We start from the raw sequence: 19513 nt of genomic DNA, 5'->3' as shown, positions 1-19513 counted from the left end.
ACCCACCAGTTATCAGTCATTATTCTACTAAAATATTTTTATCAAACAGAGCCATATGCATTAAAACAAAAGTATAAAAACACAGTTGGATGCCCTTGTTTTTCTGAGTTAATTTTTGGATCGGGGTCTAATCCAAGAACTCACTAAGTCTGGAAAATCAAATAGGAAAACAGTAAAAACAACTATGCACAAGCAGCTAAATTTGGTCAGTTTAAGGGCATTCTTCCTTCTCTCTCCCTCCCTTGGATTTTCCTAGTGTCACGGAATATTTTACTTTGAACATCTAAAAATACCCCTCCAAAACCACAGAACTGTACTAGTTAAACTACTGAAAGTTTCAATTCAGTTTCCAATCTGGCACCAGTCAGGAAACAGTAACCTAAGGGATTTAGCCTATCACAAAAGTACCTATTAGTCCGCAAGAAAATGAGACTAAGATGTGAAAAGATGCAACTCTGGCAATTAAAATATATTTAAAAAATTAAGATAAAGGCCGGCGCCGCGGCTCACTAGGCTAATCCTCCGCCTCGCGGCGCCGGCACACCGGGTTCTAGTCCCGGTCGGGGCGCCGGATTCTGTCCCGGTTGCCCCTCTTCCAGGCCAGCTCTCTGCTGTGGCCAGGGAGTGCAGTGGAGGATGGCCCAGGTGCTTGGGCCCTGCACCCCATGGGAGACCAGGAAAAGCACCTGGATCCTGGCTCCTGCCATCGGATCAGCGCGGTGCGCCGGCCACAGCGGCCATTGGAGGGTGAACCAACGGCAAAGGAAGACCTTTCTCTCTGTCTCTCTCTCTCACTGTCCACTCTGCCTGTAAAAAAAAAAAAAAAAAAAAAATTAAGATAAAAAAGGATCAACTCTAACAAATGACCTAAAAACATAATACAAGACTTTAAAAATGTTAAAAATGCAAATACTTCTAACAGTAATACTATTTTTTTAAAGATCTGGCCGGCGGCGCCACGACTCAATAGGCTAATCCTCCGCCTCGAGGTGCCGGCACACGGGGTTCTAGTCCCAGTCGGGCCGCCGGATTCTGTCCCGGTTGCCCCTCTTCCAGGCCAGCTCTCTGCTGTGGCCAGGAAGTGCAGTGGAGGATGGCCCAGGTGCTTGGGCCCTGCACCCCATGGGAGATCAGGATAAGCACCTGGCTCCTGCCTTCGGATCAGCGCGGTGCGCTGGCCGTGGCGGCCATTGGAGAGTGAGCCAACAGCAAAGGAAGACCTTTCTCTGTCTCTCTCTCTCACTGTCCACTCTGCCTGTCAAAAAAAAAAAAAAAAAAAAGAGAGAGAGAGAGAGAAAGATCTATTTATTTATTTGTAAGGTAGAGTTACAGGGGTGGGGTGGGGGAGGGCAGATCTTCCATTTACTGGTTCACTCCCCAAATGGCTGCAATGACCGGAGCAGGGTGGATCCAAAGCCAGGAGCTTCTTCCTGGTCTCCCACACAGGTGCAGGGGCCCAAGGACTCAGACCACCTTCCACTGCTTTCCCAGGCACATCAGAAGGGAACTGGATCAGAAGTGGAGTAGCTAGGACTCGAACCAGTGTCCATACGGGATGCGGATGCCACAGGCAGCAGCCTTACCTGCAGGCACCACAGCACCAGCCCCAGTAATGTTGATTTACCAAATGAAAATCTTCAATATAAAAATAGATTATACCCTAAGAATACAGAACTTAAATGTCAAGAGTATATTTTGGGACCGGCACCGTGGCTCACTTGGTTAATCCTCCGCCTGCAGTGCTGGTATCCCATACGGGCGCCGGGTTCTAGCCCCGGTTGCTCCTCTTCCAGTCCAGCTCTCTGCTGTGGCCCGGGAGTGCAGTGGAGGATGGCCCAAGTGCCTAGGCGCCTGCACCCGCATGGCAGACCAGGAGGAGGCACCTGGCTCCTGGCTTCGGATCGGTGTAGCTCTGGTCGTTGTGGCCATTTGGGGAGTGAACCAACGGAAGGAAGATCTTTGTCTCACTCTCTCTCTCTCACTGCCTAACTCTGTCAAATAAAAAATTTAAAAAAAGAATATATTTTACAAAAATTTGCCCATACATATTTTAATTACTTAATGGATAACTGAGATCATAGTAATTCTCAATATGTAATGATTTATGTATTTTTCACACACGTTGATTTTTAAGTAATGGATATTATAATTTATTTTATACAACTATTATTGTTTCTATAATTTTTTTAATTTAAAAGTTAAAGAGAGAGAGACAGAGAAAGATTTTCCATCAGGTGGTTAACTCACCAAATGGCTGCAATGCCCTTGCCAAAGCCAGGAGCTTCATTAGGTCTCCTGTGTAGGTAAGGTGGCCCAAGCATTCCCAGACACATTAGAATAGAGTTGAATCATAAGTGGAGCAGCTACCCATATGGGATGCTGGCCCTGCAGACTGTAGCTTAACCTGCTGCAACGCAGTGCTAGCCCCTGTTGTTGTTGTTGTTGTTTTTAAGATTTTTATTTACTTATTTGAGAAGTAGAGTTACAGACAGTGAGAGGGAAAGACAGATAGAGAGAAAGGTCTTCCTTCTGTTGGTTCACTCCCCCAAATGGCCGCAACAACCGGAGCTGCGCCGATCCCAAGCCAGGAGCCAGGTGCTCACTCCCAGTCTCCCACGAGGGTGTAGGGGCCCAAGCACTTGGGCCATCTTCCACTGCTTTCCCAGGCCATAGCAGGGGCAGCTGGGACTGGAACCAGTGCCCATGTGGGATGCTGGCATTGCAGGTGGAGGATTAATCTACTGCACCATGGAGCAGGCCCTGGCCATTTCTATAACTGTATAATCATAGGTCATCATAATTTTTGATGTAGCATAGTATATTAGATCATGTATTTATGTTGCAGATATTTAAATTGGATTTTCTTTTTTATTTTATTTTTTTTAACAGGCAGAGTTAGACAGTGAGAGAGAGAGAAAGACAGAGAGAAAGGTCTTCCTTCCATTGGTTCACTCCCCAAATGGCCGCCACGGCCGGTGTGCTGCCCCGATCCGAAGCCAGGAGCCAGGTGCTTCCTCCTGGTCTCCTGTGTGGGTGCAGGGCCCAAGCACTTGGGCCATTCTCCACTGCCTTCCTGGGCCACAGCAGAGAGCTGGACTGGAAGAGGAGCAACTGAGATAGAATCCGGCACCCCATCTGGGACTAGAACCCGGGATGCTGGGTCCACAGGCGGAGGATTAGCCTAGTGAGCTGTGGCGCCAGCCTGACTTGGATTTTCTATAATGTTAGATAATTAACTTTCAATCCAATCTCAAGAGCATTAAAACCAAAAATTCCTAAGTTTTACTAGCACCCTGCCCTACTGCAAGACTTTTCAAAAAAAAAAACAAGTGGCTATCATCCGCTGGAAAAATGAAAAGCATTTTTCACATGAACCAATTTGGAAAATATGGTTATTTATTATGCAGAATCCTCTTCAGTTAGAGTGTAAGATGTTAAGGTATTTAAAAAAGTCTTTAATGCAATGTTAGCAGTATTGTGAGACTGAACTTACAAGCTGAAACAAAATATGGGAATTGCTTTTTCAGAAAAAATGGCAAAGGGAAATATAGCCCTCTGCTTTAATAAAAAGAAAAATCAGGCCGGCACCGCGGCTCACTAGGCTAATCCTCCGCCTTGCGGCGCCGGCACACCGGGTTCTAGTCCCGGTTGCCCCTCTTCCAGGCCAGCTCTCTGCTGTGGCCAGGGAGTGCAGTGGAGGATGGCCCAAGTGCTTGGGCCCTGCACCCCATGGGAGACCAGGATAAGTACCTGGCTCCTGCCATTGGATCAGCGCGGTACGCCGGCCATGGCGGCCATTAGAGGGTGAACCAATGGCAAAGGAGGACTTTTCTCTTTGTCTCTCTCTCTCACTGTCCACTCTGCCTGTCAAAAGAAAAAAAAAAAAAGAAAAGAAAAAAGAAAAATCATAGATTCATAGGATTCTGGAACAAAAAGCACTTTAATGACTGATTCTAACTTCCTTGTTTTCCTAAGAGAAATTACCAAACCAAAGAAGTGAAAAGGAAATTATCAAACTTACACTTAGTGGTAAAAATAAAGATTAATTAGCATTCAGGTCTCTTAAATCCCAATGCAGTATGTTCATTTTGTCATGCCACATTTTATTCTTATTATTTTGAAGGAATTGATAAAAATCACACAAGCAGGCAAAATATTACAACCTAGTGTGACAGGATATATGTAATATTATAAATTTATAAGAGGCCGGCGCCGCGGCTCACTAGGCTAATCCTCTGCCTAGTGGCGCCGGCACACTGGGTTCTAGTCCAGGTCGGGGCGCCGGATTCTGTCCCGGTTGCCCCTCTTCCAGGCCAGCTCTCTGCTGTGGCCAGGGAGTGCAGTGGAGGATGGCCCAAGTGCTTGGGCCCTGCACCCCATGGGAAACCAGGATAAGCACCTGGCTCCTGCCATCGGATCAGCGCGGTGCGCGGGCCGCAACGCGCCAACCGCGGCGGCCATTGGAGGGTGAACCAATGGCAAAGGAAGACCTTTCTCTCTGTCTCTCTCTCTCTCTCACTGTCCACTCTGCCTGTCAAAAAAAAAAAAAAAAAAAAAAAAAAAAAAAACAGTATAAGAAAGGCTGGGGGCTGGCGCTGTGGCATAGTAGGATAGTAGGTTAAACCTCTACCTGCAGTGCCTGCATCCCATATAGGTACCGGTTCAAGTCCCAACTGTTTCACTTCCAGTCCAGCTCCCTGCTGGAAGACAGCAGAAGCTGGCCCAAGTGCTTAGGCCCCTGCACCCATGTGGGAGATCTGGAAGAAGCTCCTGGCTCCTGGCTTCAGATCAACCAAGTTCCAGCCATTGTGGCCATCTGGGGAGTGAACCAGCAGATGGGAGATGTCTTTCTCTGTCTCTCCCTCCCTCTGTCTGTAACGCTGCCCTCCACGTAAATAAATAAATCTTAAAAAATAAAAAGATTGTGAAGTATAAACACGGATTCAAAATACCCAAATTGAACTATATCACTTCCAAACTTATGTGAACTTTTAACATTTCCAGGCACCGAATAAACCGTAAAGTGGTACATGAATATCAATTAATATTAGCACCGGGACTGGTACATACTCATAATGGAACTACTAAGAGTATGACAGAGTGGAGAGGCTTAAATGAAAAATATTTAAACTTGTCTGTCACTAATCTCATTGAGTTTTAAGATAAAGAACATAAAAAAGGACAGATTCACTCTCTTGATAGCAAATACAAAATAATATACACACGATGCAGAACTTTGGGATAGCACTTTTCCATACATTTAATGAGCTTTTTGGCTAAGTTAGACTAAAAACAGAGGAGGATGACACAGTGGAGTTAAAAAAAAAATTACAGCTAGGAAACTTGGTTCCTTCACTTGGTAGCTGTGCAAACTAAACACCTTATTTAATTAACCTCTCAGGTCCTCATATTCCTCAGTGGCAAAACAGAATGAGACTTAGAAGTAACCAAGCTAAAGCACCTGTGTAGCCTGGACTGTAGGAAACACTCAATGACCATCATTAAATTTGAAAGGAAGTTAACCAAAACTTGCCACAAAGCTATGGCTCATTATTAGTAATGTGACTTTCAATGAAGTAATTAACACAATTCAACATGTACTACACTAACCTATAAGGGTCATTATTATACAGATGTAATATAGGTGACAAAGCAAGGGACAGAATTTTCACATCTCCAGATTTCTAACTTTATCCACCAGTCAACTACTTTGACTATTTGATATATCCAACAGGCAAATAGGCACTCTCTTTATTTTGGTTTTAATTTTTTTCTATTGCTCTATCCCTGGGAATGAGTTTTAAAGTATGCGGCCTCCATTTATAACATCCAATAGCATACTAAACAAAACATTCCTATAAAAACGCTTTAATGAACCAACTATGAAAGGATCATAAGCTTCAGTTATTTTCCCCAAGAAAAGGAAATTGTGCATTTTTTGTATCAGCCAAAACCACGGTTTGAAATCAGCCAATAACTACCAAAAAGACTTATTTAATTATTTGAAATGTAAAAGTTGCAGAAAAAGAAGGAGACAGAGAGATCATCCATCCACTGGCTCATTCCCCAAATGGCTACAATGGCCAAGGCTATGCCAAGCCAAAGCCAGGAGCCAGGAACAACTTCTGGGGCTCCCAGGTGGGTGCAGGGGCCCAAGCACTTGGGCCATCTTCAATGGCTTTCCCAGGCACATTAGCAGAGAGCTGGATCGGAAGTGGAGCAGCCAGGACTCTAGCCAGCACCCACATGGGATGCTGGCACTGCAAACTGTGGCTTAACCCGCTGCGCCACAGTGCTGGCTCCCATAAAGACTTCTTGCATTCAAAAATCCCTATTCAGAGATGGCTTACAATGGTAAAATTATCAGCTCTTTAAAATGTATTCTGTAATTCTGAGAATATAGAACTCATTTGATATAAATGTTTTATATATGAAAACCCTGTTTTATTTACCTACTTATAGAAAGTAGGTATTGCAAATGATTTTCAATAGACTAGCAATAAGTTTATTGCTTCATAAAAGACCAGTTTACTAATTGTCTTATTACTTCTAAATTAGGTCAATTAAGAAGTAAATGGTTTGGGCCATTTGCTGTGGCGCAGCAGGTTAACACCCAGGCCTGAAGTGGCCAACTGGGGAGTGAACCAGCAGATGGAAGACCCCACCCCCTTCCTCTCCTCTCTCTATGTAACTCTGAGTTTCAAATAAATAAATAAATATATCTTAAAAAAAAAAAAAAAAAGTGGCCGGCGCCGTGGCTCAATAGGCTAATCCTCCACCTTGCGGCGCCGGCACACCGGGTTCTAGTCCCGGTCGGGGCGCTGGATTCTGTCCCGGTTGCCCCTCTTCCAGGCCAGCTCTCTGCTGTGGCCCGGGACAGCAGTGGAGGATGGCCCAAGTACTTGGGCCCTGCACCCCATGGGAGACCAGGAGAAGCACCTGGCTCCTGCCTTCGGTTCAGCGTGGTGCGCCAGCCGCCGTGGCCATTGGAGGGTGAACCAATGGCAAAAGGAAGACCTTTCTCTCTCTCTCTCTCTCTATCCACTCTGCCTGTCAAAAAAAAAAAAAAAAAAAAAAAAAAAGTAAATGGTTTGGGCCAGTGCTGTGGCACAGTGGGTTAAAGCTGTGGCACAGTGGGTTAAAGCCCTGGCCTGGAACACCAGCATCCCATATGGGTGCCAGTTCTAGTCCCGGCTGCTCCTCTTCCAATCCAGCTCTCTGCTATGGCCTGGAATAGCAGAAGATGACCCAAGTTCTTGGGTCCCTGCCCCTATGTAGGAGACCTGGAGGAAGCTACTGGCTCTGGGCTTCAGATGGGCGCAGCTCCGGCTGTTGCAGCCATCTGGGGAGTGAACCAGAGGATGGAGGACCTCTCTGTCTCTACCTCTCTTTTTAACTCTTTCAAATAAATAAAATAAACCTAAAAAAAAAAAGTAGTAAATGGTTTTAAGAAATACTCAGATAAAGAAATCCATTAACCTATCATTTCTAGTCATTTTCATTTGGCATCAAACACATCATACAAAACAAATAGCTTCTAGCTTACAAACAATGTAATCATAACTTCATACCAGTTTTTTCCCCCTTATTCTTTTTCTACCTTCTCAGATCCTATTTAGAAATTGCAAGTTGCCAGCTACTTAACAATCAAGGTAAACGGATGCATTTAATTAAGCAATAAAACTTATTATTTTAATATTCTACTCCTATAAACTGAATTAAAACATAAAACAACGAGAAAAATAGGAAATGCAATGCAATTTTAAAGCACATACTACAGGAGAATTCTTTCCAACAATGATTCAACAACCTAGAGTGAACAGCAAAATGATCAAGAGCTAATTGCGCAGCAAGACTACCCCTGCCTTTCCAGATTCCTGTTAGCTGCCTAACGCCTCTTCAGTCATCGGACTTCTACAAGGGTACTCAATATGAAACCACCGGAAATTAACCCTACTGGGACTCTCTACTTTAGAACCCAATGTCCTAATAAAATAAACACTAAATATCCATCGTAATACTTTCTTCTAAATGTGAAACCTTTCAGAAGACCAATTCCTTGATTTTCTCCACTCCATACCTGCAACTTAATACTGTAGGTCTGATTTTAAACTGCCCCCAACACACTTTCCATCTTGATCTTCGGGGATAAATTCACATATTTTCCCCGTAGGCATAACAATGAATCAAGCACTGAACTAAACTGAAGAGTCTCAGGCAAACTTTTTTAATCCCTGCACCCAGCTGGGCGAGTCTCCTGCAACTCTTTTATGACCGTCTTCCGATTTCATCTTTCAAATGGAAGTAGAAAAACGCCGGTGCGGTTGGTGTACACTGAGCTCTGAGTGATCCCAGGTCAGCCTGTCTGCCTGCCAGAAAAGGCCAGGTAACATCTATGCCTCTTGTTGTGTAAGTTTCTCTCTCTCTCTCTTATCTCTCAATCTTGCAGTGTGTATTTATGCTACTGTAATTCATCAGTAGTTAACAATACTTCGCTTCCCAAAGGAATCGCTTCCTTTCGCGACTTCTGAGGATGCTCTCACACGGTCCCTTCCCCAATTCCACGACCATAAACCTCCCTCGCTAGCAGGGGGAAAAGTATCTGCGAGACAAACAGGCCGGAACGGATTTCCTAAAGCCTCAGACCTTGGTCCCGATCTCCAAGCATGTAGAAACAATGAACTACGACAGCACAGACTAGATGGGAAAGAAGAGGAAGTATCAGAACAATACCCAAACCCAACAGATCCGAGAGCCCGCGGCCGCCTCGGCCATCCCGTCCACCGGCTCCACTCCCCCCGTTTAATCGATGCCTCAAACTCGGAGAAACGGCCCCTGGCCCCTAATCTCGCCCCTCGAGAGGAAACCAACGCTTCGCGAAGAAGGAGACAGGAAGAAAAGCAGCAAGCTCTGCCGAGCCGGGTGGAAGGAGGCAAGCCAAGGGTGGTGTAGAGAATGGAAAAGCGGAGTGGTTCTGGGGGAGGGGGGAATTAGGGCGCCAGAGCTAATCCCCCGCCGGGGCCCGCCGCTGGGGAGAGGCCGGAGCCGGGAGGGTCAGGGCAGCCGGGCTGCGCCGGGCTCGCAGGTCGCAGAGCCCGGAGCGAGGTCCCGCAGCCCCACGGGCGGGTGGGTGGCGGCGCCCAAGCCAGGGAGGAGGCTCCGCGGGGAGCCCATGTTTTGGGGGTAAAAGAGCGGGGCTGGCCTTCCTCACGCCGCGCGAGCCCCCCAAGCTCACACCTCAAACCTGCTCTTGGTCACTCCGTTCACGTCCCTCCTCATGGGGCCGGCGGGTGCGGCCCGGGCTGGGCGCTGCGGCGTGCAGACAGGGGGCCTAGGGCAGGCCCCGGAGTTCCGGGCCGCGGAGGCGGCGGGCGAGGGGCCAGGCCCGGGCCGGCGGACGGGGAGGAGAGACCTCTCGGCTCCGGCGGGGCCTCTACCACCTCCCGCGGCGCCCGCGGCCCCGACGACTGCTCGTCGCTAGCTCGGCTCTCTCCTCAACCTCAACTTCAACCCAAAACAAAAACACTCCCCACCTGCCAGCAACGCCGCTGCTCATTGGGCAGAGCCGCCCGGGCCCGGAACGCCGGGGGGAGGGGGAGGAGCGCGCGGCGGCGGCGGCGGCGGCGGCGCGAGACCACCCCTCCCCCACCGCGGGCGCAGCCCCTGACGGAGCGCCCGAGAGCAGCCGGAGCGCGGCGGCACGGGCCCCCTCCCGCCGCGAGGCAGGCGAGCCCACCGGGAGAAGGAGAGGCAGGGAAGTGCCTATGTGTCGTGTGTGTGTGTGTGTGTGTGTGTGTGTGCGCGCGCGCGCGCGCGCGCAGAGGGGCTGCGGGGCGGGTGCTCGCGCGCGCGTGCTCGCTCGACAGCTAAGCAGGACAGCACAGTGCGCGAAAGCCCCTCTTGTGCCCCCTGCCTTCGCCTCCGCGGGCAGACACGCACGCACCCAGCCGCAGAACCTCAGCTCTGCCGGGGACCCCCGACCCCGTCTTGTCACTACTTCCCCAGGCGCCTGTCCCGGCACACACACACATCCTTCCTGGCCACCCAACTCCCTTCCCCTGTCACTCACTGTCGCTTTGAACCCAAAGTGCAGCAGGCGGTCCCTGCTCGGAGCCATTTTCCTCCTCTTTCTGGATGTCTCTAGATTAGGGCAGTGTGGCCGCCGCCGCTGTCGCCGCCGCCGCCGCCGCCTCCCCCGCCCCTGTGGATTGCATTACGGGGTGCCGCAGGCGGGCCTGGGGGGCCGCTGCGGGACGTCTGGCTCGTGCATGGTTTGGGAGGGCAGGGGCTAATTGCGCCGAGGGGCAGGCCGAGCGCTCCGCTCCGGGGATGACGGCGACGCCGCACCTCGGGGTCAGGGGGTGCAGTGCTGAAGCCGGGCGACCATTCCTCCGGCTGGGGGAGGGGCGCGCGTCGTGGGTTGGGGGCGGGTGCGGCAGAAGGGCCTTTGGCTTCCCCCGCCCCTCTGCCGCCGCGGGCGCCCAATGGGCTGTGGTGCTCGCCCGTCCTCCAATCAGGGCGCCGGTTGGTGAGAGCCTGACGCTGACGCCACTTTGGCGGGAGAAACGAGCGTGTGTGAGCGAGTAGGCGGGGGCGTTCGCCCAGTGGAAACTAGGACGTTCTTCTGACTCTTAGGCTCCCAGTGTAGGAGCTCATCTGTGTTCTCCTGCTGTTTTAACTACTCGAGCCTTTAAGGTCCCGGGGTTGATGACTGAAACCCCACGAGTTAAGGAATAATCCAGAGTAGAGTTGCCCCTTCAAGGAGCAGAAAAGTGCAGAATCCTGTTCCAGACATGAAATGTGAGAAACTGCATCGTAAACCCCAGCTATTATGGCCCCAGTACTGTTTCTAATTGTATGCTTCCAAAGCAGTTAAGTTAGTCTTCACACCCCTTTTAATTACTAGTTTTATTAACTGGCTTGTTATGAATCTAAGAAATGAACTGTATTAAAAGCAGTTAAGTGCGCTGCAAATCTTTTAAGAAAAGCATTATTTCAGCTGGAAAGCTTATTTCCCAACCCCTAAAGCACTCAGTGACTTTTTTTTTTTTTTATTCTAGAGAGCACTCCCTAAGGAAGGAACCTACCTTCAGAAAACTCGATTCTCAGGCCCACAAACCCTGATCTAGGTGTTATAATCTCCTCCCCCAGATACTTTCAGTATTTTGCTTTGCTTCAGCCAGTGGTATAAAACAGCCTTTTAGTTTAGTCTCATCAAAGTTTCATCTTCTTCCTAAGAACAGACTGGTAATATCGGGTACACACACAAAAATATAATGTAATTAAGAAAACTGTTACAAAGAATTATCAGTTAGCCATTCCAGTGGACCCATTTCAAGCAGCACTCCAGAAGATACTTAGTTTTTGCTCTTCTTTTGAACTGGATTTTTTGGAAAGCTGAACACAAAAACGATTTGAAGGTTAAAATCTCATTACACATAGGCTTATTGCTTTTTATCAAAGAAATTTATTTGCATGTAAATAAACATTCTTTTGTAATGTTTCGGGAAAAAAATCCCACAGGTTTTGTCTACTTTCAAAAAAATGAAAAACCCCAAAGTATTTACAGAACGGCCATACGCACAGAAAATCAAATTTGAAAGATTCTTTTTTAGAAAAGACCCTCCCCAGCTGCTCCTGATGTACATTTTTACTCAAAATTTAAAGCTCAGCTCTTACATAGCTGAGTATGTCTCCCAATCCAATTTTTGAGATTTATGTCCTGCCCTTGCACAAAAAAAATTAATTCGAGGATAGAAATAAATGGGAGGCAGGGACAGAAAGGAAAAAAATACAATGTGATTGCCCAGTGATTATGAATAATGTTTCCTATACTGACATCTGCTTTAAGTGACTCAACTGTGGATACTGTATGATTCATTCACTGGTTCCCTGAAAGGGCTTCTGAGAATTCATGATATTGCTGCACTAGATTTTCAGAGTTAGGCCTGAGGAAGGAAAATCTTTTCAAGAATCTTCAACCTCAAGCCAGTTTTGGCAATTACATCCAGCTTCGTCCCCCTCCCCCCCAATACTTGTTTTAAGACACATTGAATTTGAACCTGAAATTTTCATGTACATCAGAGCAGGTTTTGACCAAGAACCCCTAATATATAAAGACAAAAGACAAAAGAGGAATCAGGTCAAACTAAGAATACATAAGACACCAGCAGCAGAAGATAGGTAGAAGTTGACTTCATGTCCTTGCCGTCTTTTGAAACAGGAGAGTGAGTACACCTAGACAGGAGGGAGGTGTCCCAGGCTTGGTTTATTCTGCCTCTTCTCCTCCACCCTGTGGAGAAATGCAGTGCTCCCTGGTTCCCAGGCAGGGTGAAGCAGTTTAGCCCCGGCTCCCTGTTAAGCAAGTTCAGATGCTGGGTCAGTGTGTGGGGTGTGCCCATCGACAATTCAGGGGCTTATCCTTCATCCAGATCCTAACTCGGGATTCTTTGATCTGGGATGAAGACAGAAAGAGAGAAAAAGCTTCCCAGTTTACTCATTTTGGTATTTGTTGGCTCTGCTTGGGGGAGCTGAGCCCCTGATATTATACAGTACATTCCCCATAAGATTTTCCCCACCCAGAACAAACTTAAAAACCATGTAACTTTTTTTTTTCCTGCAGAAACCATTGAGATAGGATTCAAAACTAGGTGACAAACTTGTGAGAAATCCAACCTGGTTGCATGTCTGAGAGGTTGCTACTGTATCAGCATCACAAGATAAAGCACTCTGGTATCACCTCAGTGTCCCCCAAAGACATTTGACTCTGATACGGTAACTGATAACTTTTCTTGCTCCACTTTGCAATGTTTCGTTTCCTACTTCTTTATTACCTTGGGACACAAAAGTGGCAGAGTTGTTGAGAGCTGATGACCAGAAAGGGGAGAATACCAGAGGAAATGAGAGACAGTCAGGAAAGAAAGCCAAAGCTGATTTTCCAACTCTATGCTAATCCAACCTGCAGAAAGAGCTGAAAATAGAAATCTTCTTCCATATCTGATGAAGTCACTCCACTTTATGACACACATAAACACATATGAATCACCTGGCTTTTTTTTTTTTTTTTTTTTTTAATCCAGAAGAGTTGTGCTGGGGACTATGCCCCGTCCCGCTGATACAGATCCTGAATGGAGTCATCAGGAATGGCACAGTGCAGGTGTCAAAATCAAAGTAAGGCCGCAGAATTTTGAGAGGACCCTCCAAATACTGAGAACTTCGGTTGCACTTAAAATGGTCTTCTGGATTTCTATATTTAGGAGAAGGGCTTCTTATTGATGTCCCCCAGAATCCAGACTCAGACCTATTTATCCAAAAAGGTCCAATTGTGTTGCTACATAGTAGCAAGGGTTTATCTTCATGCTCACCTAGCATTCCAGGCCCCATTACTTCAAGTGAGCTTGAAATTGTTTTAAGTGAACTATGGCTGCAAAATTTTCACTGTTTTATCTCAGGGAACATACAGCGGAGTGATTAAAGTCTAGACTCCTTCTTTATGATGAAGAGAGACAAGAGCCCAGCTAGTAGGAATGGCATCAGTTCTCCTGCAATCAAAATGCTGGGATGCAGACTTTTGGCACATATGGAAATAGGAGAACTATTAATTCTGTAATGGTTTTCATGCCACTGAGTCAGGAAGGCTATCCGTTAAACCTTACTCATCTGAAAACATGTTTACTTTCCTAAAAGCCACCCCAGCTTTTTTTTTTTTTTTTTAAGATTATAAAGCAATACCTCCACAGGAAGGTAGCTCGTAATATTCCTATGATGTCTGAACCCTATGAAAAAAATGTTCTAAAATAAAAATGTCATTTTGGTTTCTCTATTTAACTCCAAAGGCGGGCTCTGACTAATCTGCCTGGGCTTGATGCTACAGGATCAGCATGAGCTACAAGCTCTCTACCATCAAATAAGCCTTACTCTTCTGCCTCCCATCATTTTGAACCCTAACCCTCATAGATTTAGAAAGAAATACTGTATAAAAACAAACAGATAAAGGGTTAAAATATTACAAATAAATAGCTAGAATCATCTTCCCTCCCCCAATCACTCCTAGTAAAGACACCAAACATTACTTTAAGTGTCAAAATGACCAAAGTCCTTCATTTGCCCATGCCTGAAATGGACAACTACCAAAACAAAGGTGAACAACCTTCATGCAAATGCATCAAGGAATGTATTGCTTTTTCATTTTCTGCCCAGCCCTTCAAATACATGCACTAAAATGAGTTTAAAACGTGGCCTAAAAATGGAAAAAGGGAGAAAAATATATATGAATATTTCCCACAAAACTGTTTTCGCACCCTTCCCTCTCCCTGTACCCCTCCCACCCCCCTCCCTTCCTTAAGCAAGTATCTTAAGTTTTTCTTTCTGGCAAAGAACAAGAAATTCTTGATAACCACTCAAACCATATGATCTCTTTAGTAGGGTCTGACTATGCCTTTATAAATTCACCCAGCTTTAAGCCTTGCCATTTAGGATTCTTAAAAATCAGACCTGACTTCATCCCGTATGGTGGTTGCCTATAAACGTATTTTTTTCCTCTGGCTATGTTTGTTTTAAAAATAAGGTTCTTAATTGCCAATCAGGGCCACATCCATGAGATCATCATCTTCCTCCCCAATCATAAAATCAGGGCTGAGCCTTGAGGGCCTGTCTGCAGATAAGATTGTGTTACTTGTCATAGACAAAGACTGGTCTGAAGATATAGGTGATTTAGACCAACTCTCTGGCTTGATGCTATGAGATTTTTTCTTGTCTCGGTCTTTGTCCCGCTCCCGGTCCCGATCTTTGTCTTTTACTTTCTTCTTGTCCTTTTTGTGCTTCTTATGCTTCTCTGTGCTATATTCTGGAAGTGGTCGGATGCCATCATCTGAGCTGGGACTGTTCTGGTAAGATTTCTCTGCTATAGAGGAGCCTGACTCACTTTCACTGTCCAGATTCTGGGGGGTATATGCTGGTGACTTACTGTGGCTGGGAGAGCCACGCTCATGCTTTGGAGTGGAACCACTGATGAGTGGAGAGCCATAGTTTTTGGAAGAGGCCATCTGAGGCCTGAGCCCTTCTCCACTACTTTCCCCAGGTTTCTGCAAAGTCACTTTGGCTTTAATGCTGGGGGAGCCTCCATCATGCTTGCTGATGATGATTTTTGCTACACCTGTGCTCCCCACATTTTTTGACTCTGAAGTCTTCTTAGAAGAATCCACTGAGCCCCCAGAGGTGGAAACCTTTGATTTGTCTTTATCACTTTTCTCGCGTTTGCCCTGGAACTCTCCTCCTGACATGTTATGTTTGGAGGACATGGGATGGCTAGAATTTGTGCTCACCCCCATCTGGCCATCCATTGGGTCTTCACTCCCAGGGCCACTGGTGACAACTCCATGCTTCAGTTTATCTATGACAGCTGTCAAAGAAGGCTTCTTATTTCTGCTGGGAGATTTCCCTTTGGAACTCCCATGCTGGTTCTGAGATGACATGGAAGATCCACTTGAGGAAAAGGAGGCTGAAGATGCTGTACAAGAATTGGATGATGGGGGAGTTTTTTGGGACAATGAGCCTGAGGATCCTAACCCTGAAGATGACTTCATGCCAGAGCTTGAACTGGTTCCAGAAATATGAGAACCACCAGAACCTGAACTGATAGGGGACTTGGCTTTAGACGGGGGAGTCCCAGGAACAGGCTTCATTGGAGAGGAAAGCTTATCAGAGCTTCCAGGTGGCCTTGAATGAGAAGGGGATATGTTTGGTTTGCTTAAAGAAGGATTCATAAGTGACGATGGCTTCCCTTGAGGTTTCATCTTGGTGCTGCTGGAGCCGCTGCTTAACCCATGCTTTGTAATGGGAGAGGATCCTGGCTTCCCCCCAGACTGGGATGAATTTTTGGACTGGCTAGATCCAGAAGACCCTTGGCTAGAGTACATACTGCTACTTAGCTTGGAACTTGATGAGCCTTCTGATTTACTGCTTTTCATCTTGCCTGAGGTGGAAGCAGAAGACGAGGAAGAGGAGGAGGAAGAATGGCTATGGTGGCTTTTGCTGCCTGAGGAAGACACAGAACCACTGCTGGTATACTGACTGTGAGAGGAAGGCTTGCCCACCATCACTGTTCCCTTAGGAATCTGAATAGTGATTTTGGGAATGGGTGGGGTGGCAACACCTGGGGGAGTCTGAGATCTTCCTGAACTGCCTGGAGATTTGGATCCACCCGTACTGGTAGGTGGGGTAAAAGGCCGGTTAGAAGAACTGTGAGATGGGGATTTTCCCTCTGTGTCTGCCTTCTTCCGCTTTGGAGGTTTATCTTTGCTTTTCCCATCATTAGAAGGGGTCCGACTGCGCTTCCCAGGTTTGCTGTCTAACCCTGGCCCTGGCAGACTACTATTACTGGTACCATTGCCTTCTTTTACTCTCTTTTGAGTCTTTTCTTTTCCTAAGTCCCCAGTGGCTAATAAAGGACTCTGACTACCACTGTGATGCTCCATAAGATCTGCAGGACCCAAAGCCTTACCGGCTACTGATATAATACTGAAATCAACTGTATCAGCTTGGCTGTTGCCTTTAAACTTTGTCTCCCCATTATCACCTCCAAGCATTGGCACCCCCAAAGTATTTAGTGCCTGAGATGCAAATCCTTTGAAATCATCATTGTCCCCACTTTGGCTGCTTTCATCAAAATATTCTTCTCCAAAACCACTTTGGCTCTGGCTGTTCAATAAATCAGGATTGAAATCTACTCCATCAGGAAAAAAATGATTGGTAGGCGAGTCACTACTGGGGCTTCCAGCAGCATCTGCAATAAGGTCAGCTGGATCAGTGTATGGATTTTCATTATTATTAGTTTGAAAGACATCAGAGTCAAAGAGGGCACTCTGAGAATGTCCAGAGCTTGAAGAATCTCGAACAGGGGTGCCAATGGGTGGGCAATCATCACTAGTGCTGGGAAGCTTAGAGGCTTCTTCTGCAATGTCTGAAAGGATATCAGTAACATCTGGGCCAATGCTGTCTGAACTGGATAGTCGGACCATTCTTTGAATACTGGGTTGGGGGTGAGGTACCGGTTGTGGGTAAGTTGTTGGGGGAGTACTACACTGGCTTGGAGCTGGAGTGATGTGTGGCGTATCCAGTGTGTCAGCTGTCATGTTGACATCAAAGATAGGATTCTGTGAGTCAACATCCATTGAAAATAGTTCCCTCTGAAAGTCATCTTCAGTCTGGTGCTTAGGTTTATCAGGTGGTAATCTTGATGACTTCTTCTTCTTGGTCTTGTTACTCCCTGAGCACATTTCCATCCGGGGTGAGCCGGAAGAAGAGTTCTGCCTTTCTAAAGGGCTGCTTCCATAAAGGGTTGAGAAATCCTGGGCAGGATTATCTTTAAGAAGGTTCATGAGCATCGGGTGATTCTTGGTGTTGCCGGCCATCGAAGAGACAGGTGGCGGCGTGTGATGAGGAGGGGTCGGACTCGAGCCAATGGTAGACCCCCCGTTCCCTGTGATTTGCAACAAACTGGTAAGAATTGGGTTCTGAGATACCTTGCTGAAGTCCTCCCCATGGCCCACCGACTCATGCCGATCTTTGATGCTCATGCTCATATTAAACAAGGTGGTAATGGGACCCCCCGGAAAGGTGTTGGTTGGTGTAGTGGTACCACTCATTGGGTTGTTGCCTGTGGTCATGCCATACCCTGGGCTGCTAGCCGGGGGCAGGTTCTTTTTCACCATGTCTTCAACTGTCTCTGCAATGAGGGACAGTGCTGGGGTGTCGGCCTGAATGGTTTCAGCTTTCCTCCGAATAGCCCTCATCGTCACAGGGATGGACATACATCTGAAAGATAAGATGGAAAAAACAAAGTTAACATTGCATTGGCTGCTGAATGAAATCAATTTCTGATTTTGGAAAACAGGCTCCAATTTTGCCCAAGACTTAGATAAGCCCCCAGAGGCTTGCTGTAAGCAGTTTTCACAGAAAGCAAGTAATCTGTAAAGCAATGGTGGTATTATCAAATACCAGGTAAATTTATCCCAAAAAGAATTGGACTGAGTAGTTGATATTAACCTCTTATAAAAAAAAACACTGGGGCCGGCACTGTGGCTCATTTGGTTAATCCTCCACCTGCGGCGCCAGCATCCCATACAGGCGCCGGGTTCTAGTCCCAATTGCTCCTCTTCCAGTCCAGCTCTCTGCTGTGGCCCTGGAAGGCAGTGGAGGATGGCCCAAGTGCTTGGGCCCCTGCACCGGCATGGGAGACCAGGAGGGGGCACCTGTCTCCTGGCTTCGGATCTGCGTAGCTCCAGCTGTAGCGGCCATTTAGGGGATGAACCAACAAAAGGAAGACCTTTCTCTCTCTTTCTCACTAACTAACTGTCAAATAAAAAAAAAAAAAAAAAGGATAAAAAAATACCAAAAGCAAATCATAAATAAGAATACAAGTAATTATATTTCATATTGAACTAAAAAGAATTGGTAATAATGGAAGTAAAACATAAAAAAGGCTTCCTTTGGGGATTTCATATTGTAACTGATAGGACATGATTTACTTTAACTAATTAGCACTTAAAAAAAATCTCTTTATTCAACAAGTTCTGAACTTTAATGGCTTAGATCATCCCAAAGCTACAATGTTGTGAAAAGTGCTACTGCTGCTATGAATTCTTGTTTATTATAAAGCAAAGCACTTTTCATAACTTATAAACATACATGTAAAAATACTGTCCCCCAAAGAATATGTCAGCAAACTTTCTCTTATAGGTCTATGTAGCAATATTTTAGGCTTTGGAACATCATATGTTCTGTCCACTGCTGTCAACTTAGCTTGAAATCTGACACACAAGTAAATGAATAGCAGTGTTCCAATAAAATCCATTTACAAAAATAGGCTGCTAGCTCTTCCTATGGAAAAAAAAAATGTTAAATTTATAAATTAATGTCTGGGAAGCTGAGTGGCTTATGTATCTTCTGACACACTGCCATTTAATGTTAGATCAGTTAAAAAATGGCAAAAGAAGGGGCTGGTGCTATGGCACAGCAGGTTAAGCTGCTGTCTGCAGCATGGATCCCATGTGGGCAGCGGTTCAAGACCTAGCTGCTCTGCTTCTGATCCAGCTCTTGGCTAATGTGCTTGGGAAACTAGCGGAAGATGGCCCAAGGCAGAGTGGACAGTGAGAGAGAGAGAGACAGGGAGAAGGGTCTTCCTTTGCCGTTGGTTCACCCTCCAGTGGCCGCTGCGGCCGGCGCATCACGCTGATCTGAAGCCAGGAGCCAGGTGTTTCTCTGGTCTCCCATGCAGGTGCAGGGCCCAAGGACTTGGGCCATCCTCCAATGCACTCCCTGGCCACAGCAGAGAGCTGGCCTGGAAGAGGGGCAACCAGGACAGAATCCAGCGCCCCGACCGGGACTAGAACCTGATGTGCCAGTGCCGCAGGTGGAGGATTAGCCTATTGAGCCGCGGCGCTAGCCCTTGGGTCTCTGCACTCATGTGGGAGACCTGCATGAAGCTCCTGGCTCCTGGCTTTGGCCTGGCAAG

The 19513-nt window shown here is 46.7% G+C and overlaps 2 protein-coding genes across 5 annotated transcripts in view; both read right to left on the bottom strand.

The window, feature by feature from the left end:
* The window catches only part of FBXL20 (F-box and leucine rich repeat protein 20), a 123356-nt gene extending 112897 nt beyond the window's left edge, over window positions 1-10459 (bottom strand). Inside the window, exon 1 of one of the 3 annotated variants that reach the window (XM_002719337.5) lies at window positions 10070-10459. In XM_002719337.5, coding sequence (XP_002719383.2) covers window positions 10070-10117 — 48 coding nt within the window. In that variant the 5' untranslated portion in view covers window positions 10118-10459. Of the gene's footprint in view, window positions 1-9237; window positions 9624-10069 lie in introns of those variants that run through there. The other 2 variants (XM_051824905.2, XM_051824904.2) reach the window with 2 other exon arrangements.
* Window positions 10460-11447: 988 nt separating this feature from the next.
* MED1 (mediator complex subunit 1) overlaps window positions 11448-19513 on the bottom strand; it is a 40098-nt gene continuing 32032 nt past the window's right edge. For both annotated transcript variants that reach the window (XM_008271398.4, XM_070060760.1), the window contains one exon: window positions 11448-17814. In XM_008271398.4, the coding sequence (XP_008269620.2) occupies window positions 14571-17814 (3244 nt within the window). In that variant the 3' untranslated portion in view covers window positions 11448-14570. The remainder of the gene's footprint in view (window positions 17815-19513) is intronic.

The sequence above is a fragment of the Oryctolagus cuniculus genome, chromosome 17 (assembly GCF_964237555.1).
Source record: "Oryctolagus cuniculus chromosome 17, mOryCun1.1, whole genome shotgun sequence".
Taxonomy (NCBI): domain Eukaryota; kingdom Metazoa; phylum Chordata; class Mammalia; order Lagomorpha; family Leporidae; genus Oryctolagus; species Oryctolagus cuniculus.
This window is presented reverse-complemented; position numbering and strand designations above follow the sequence as displayed.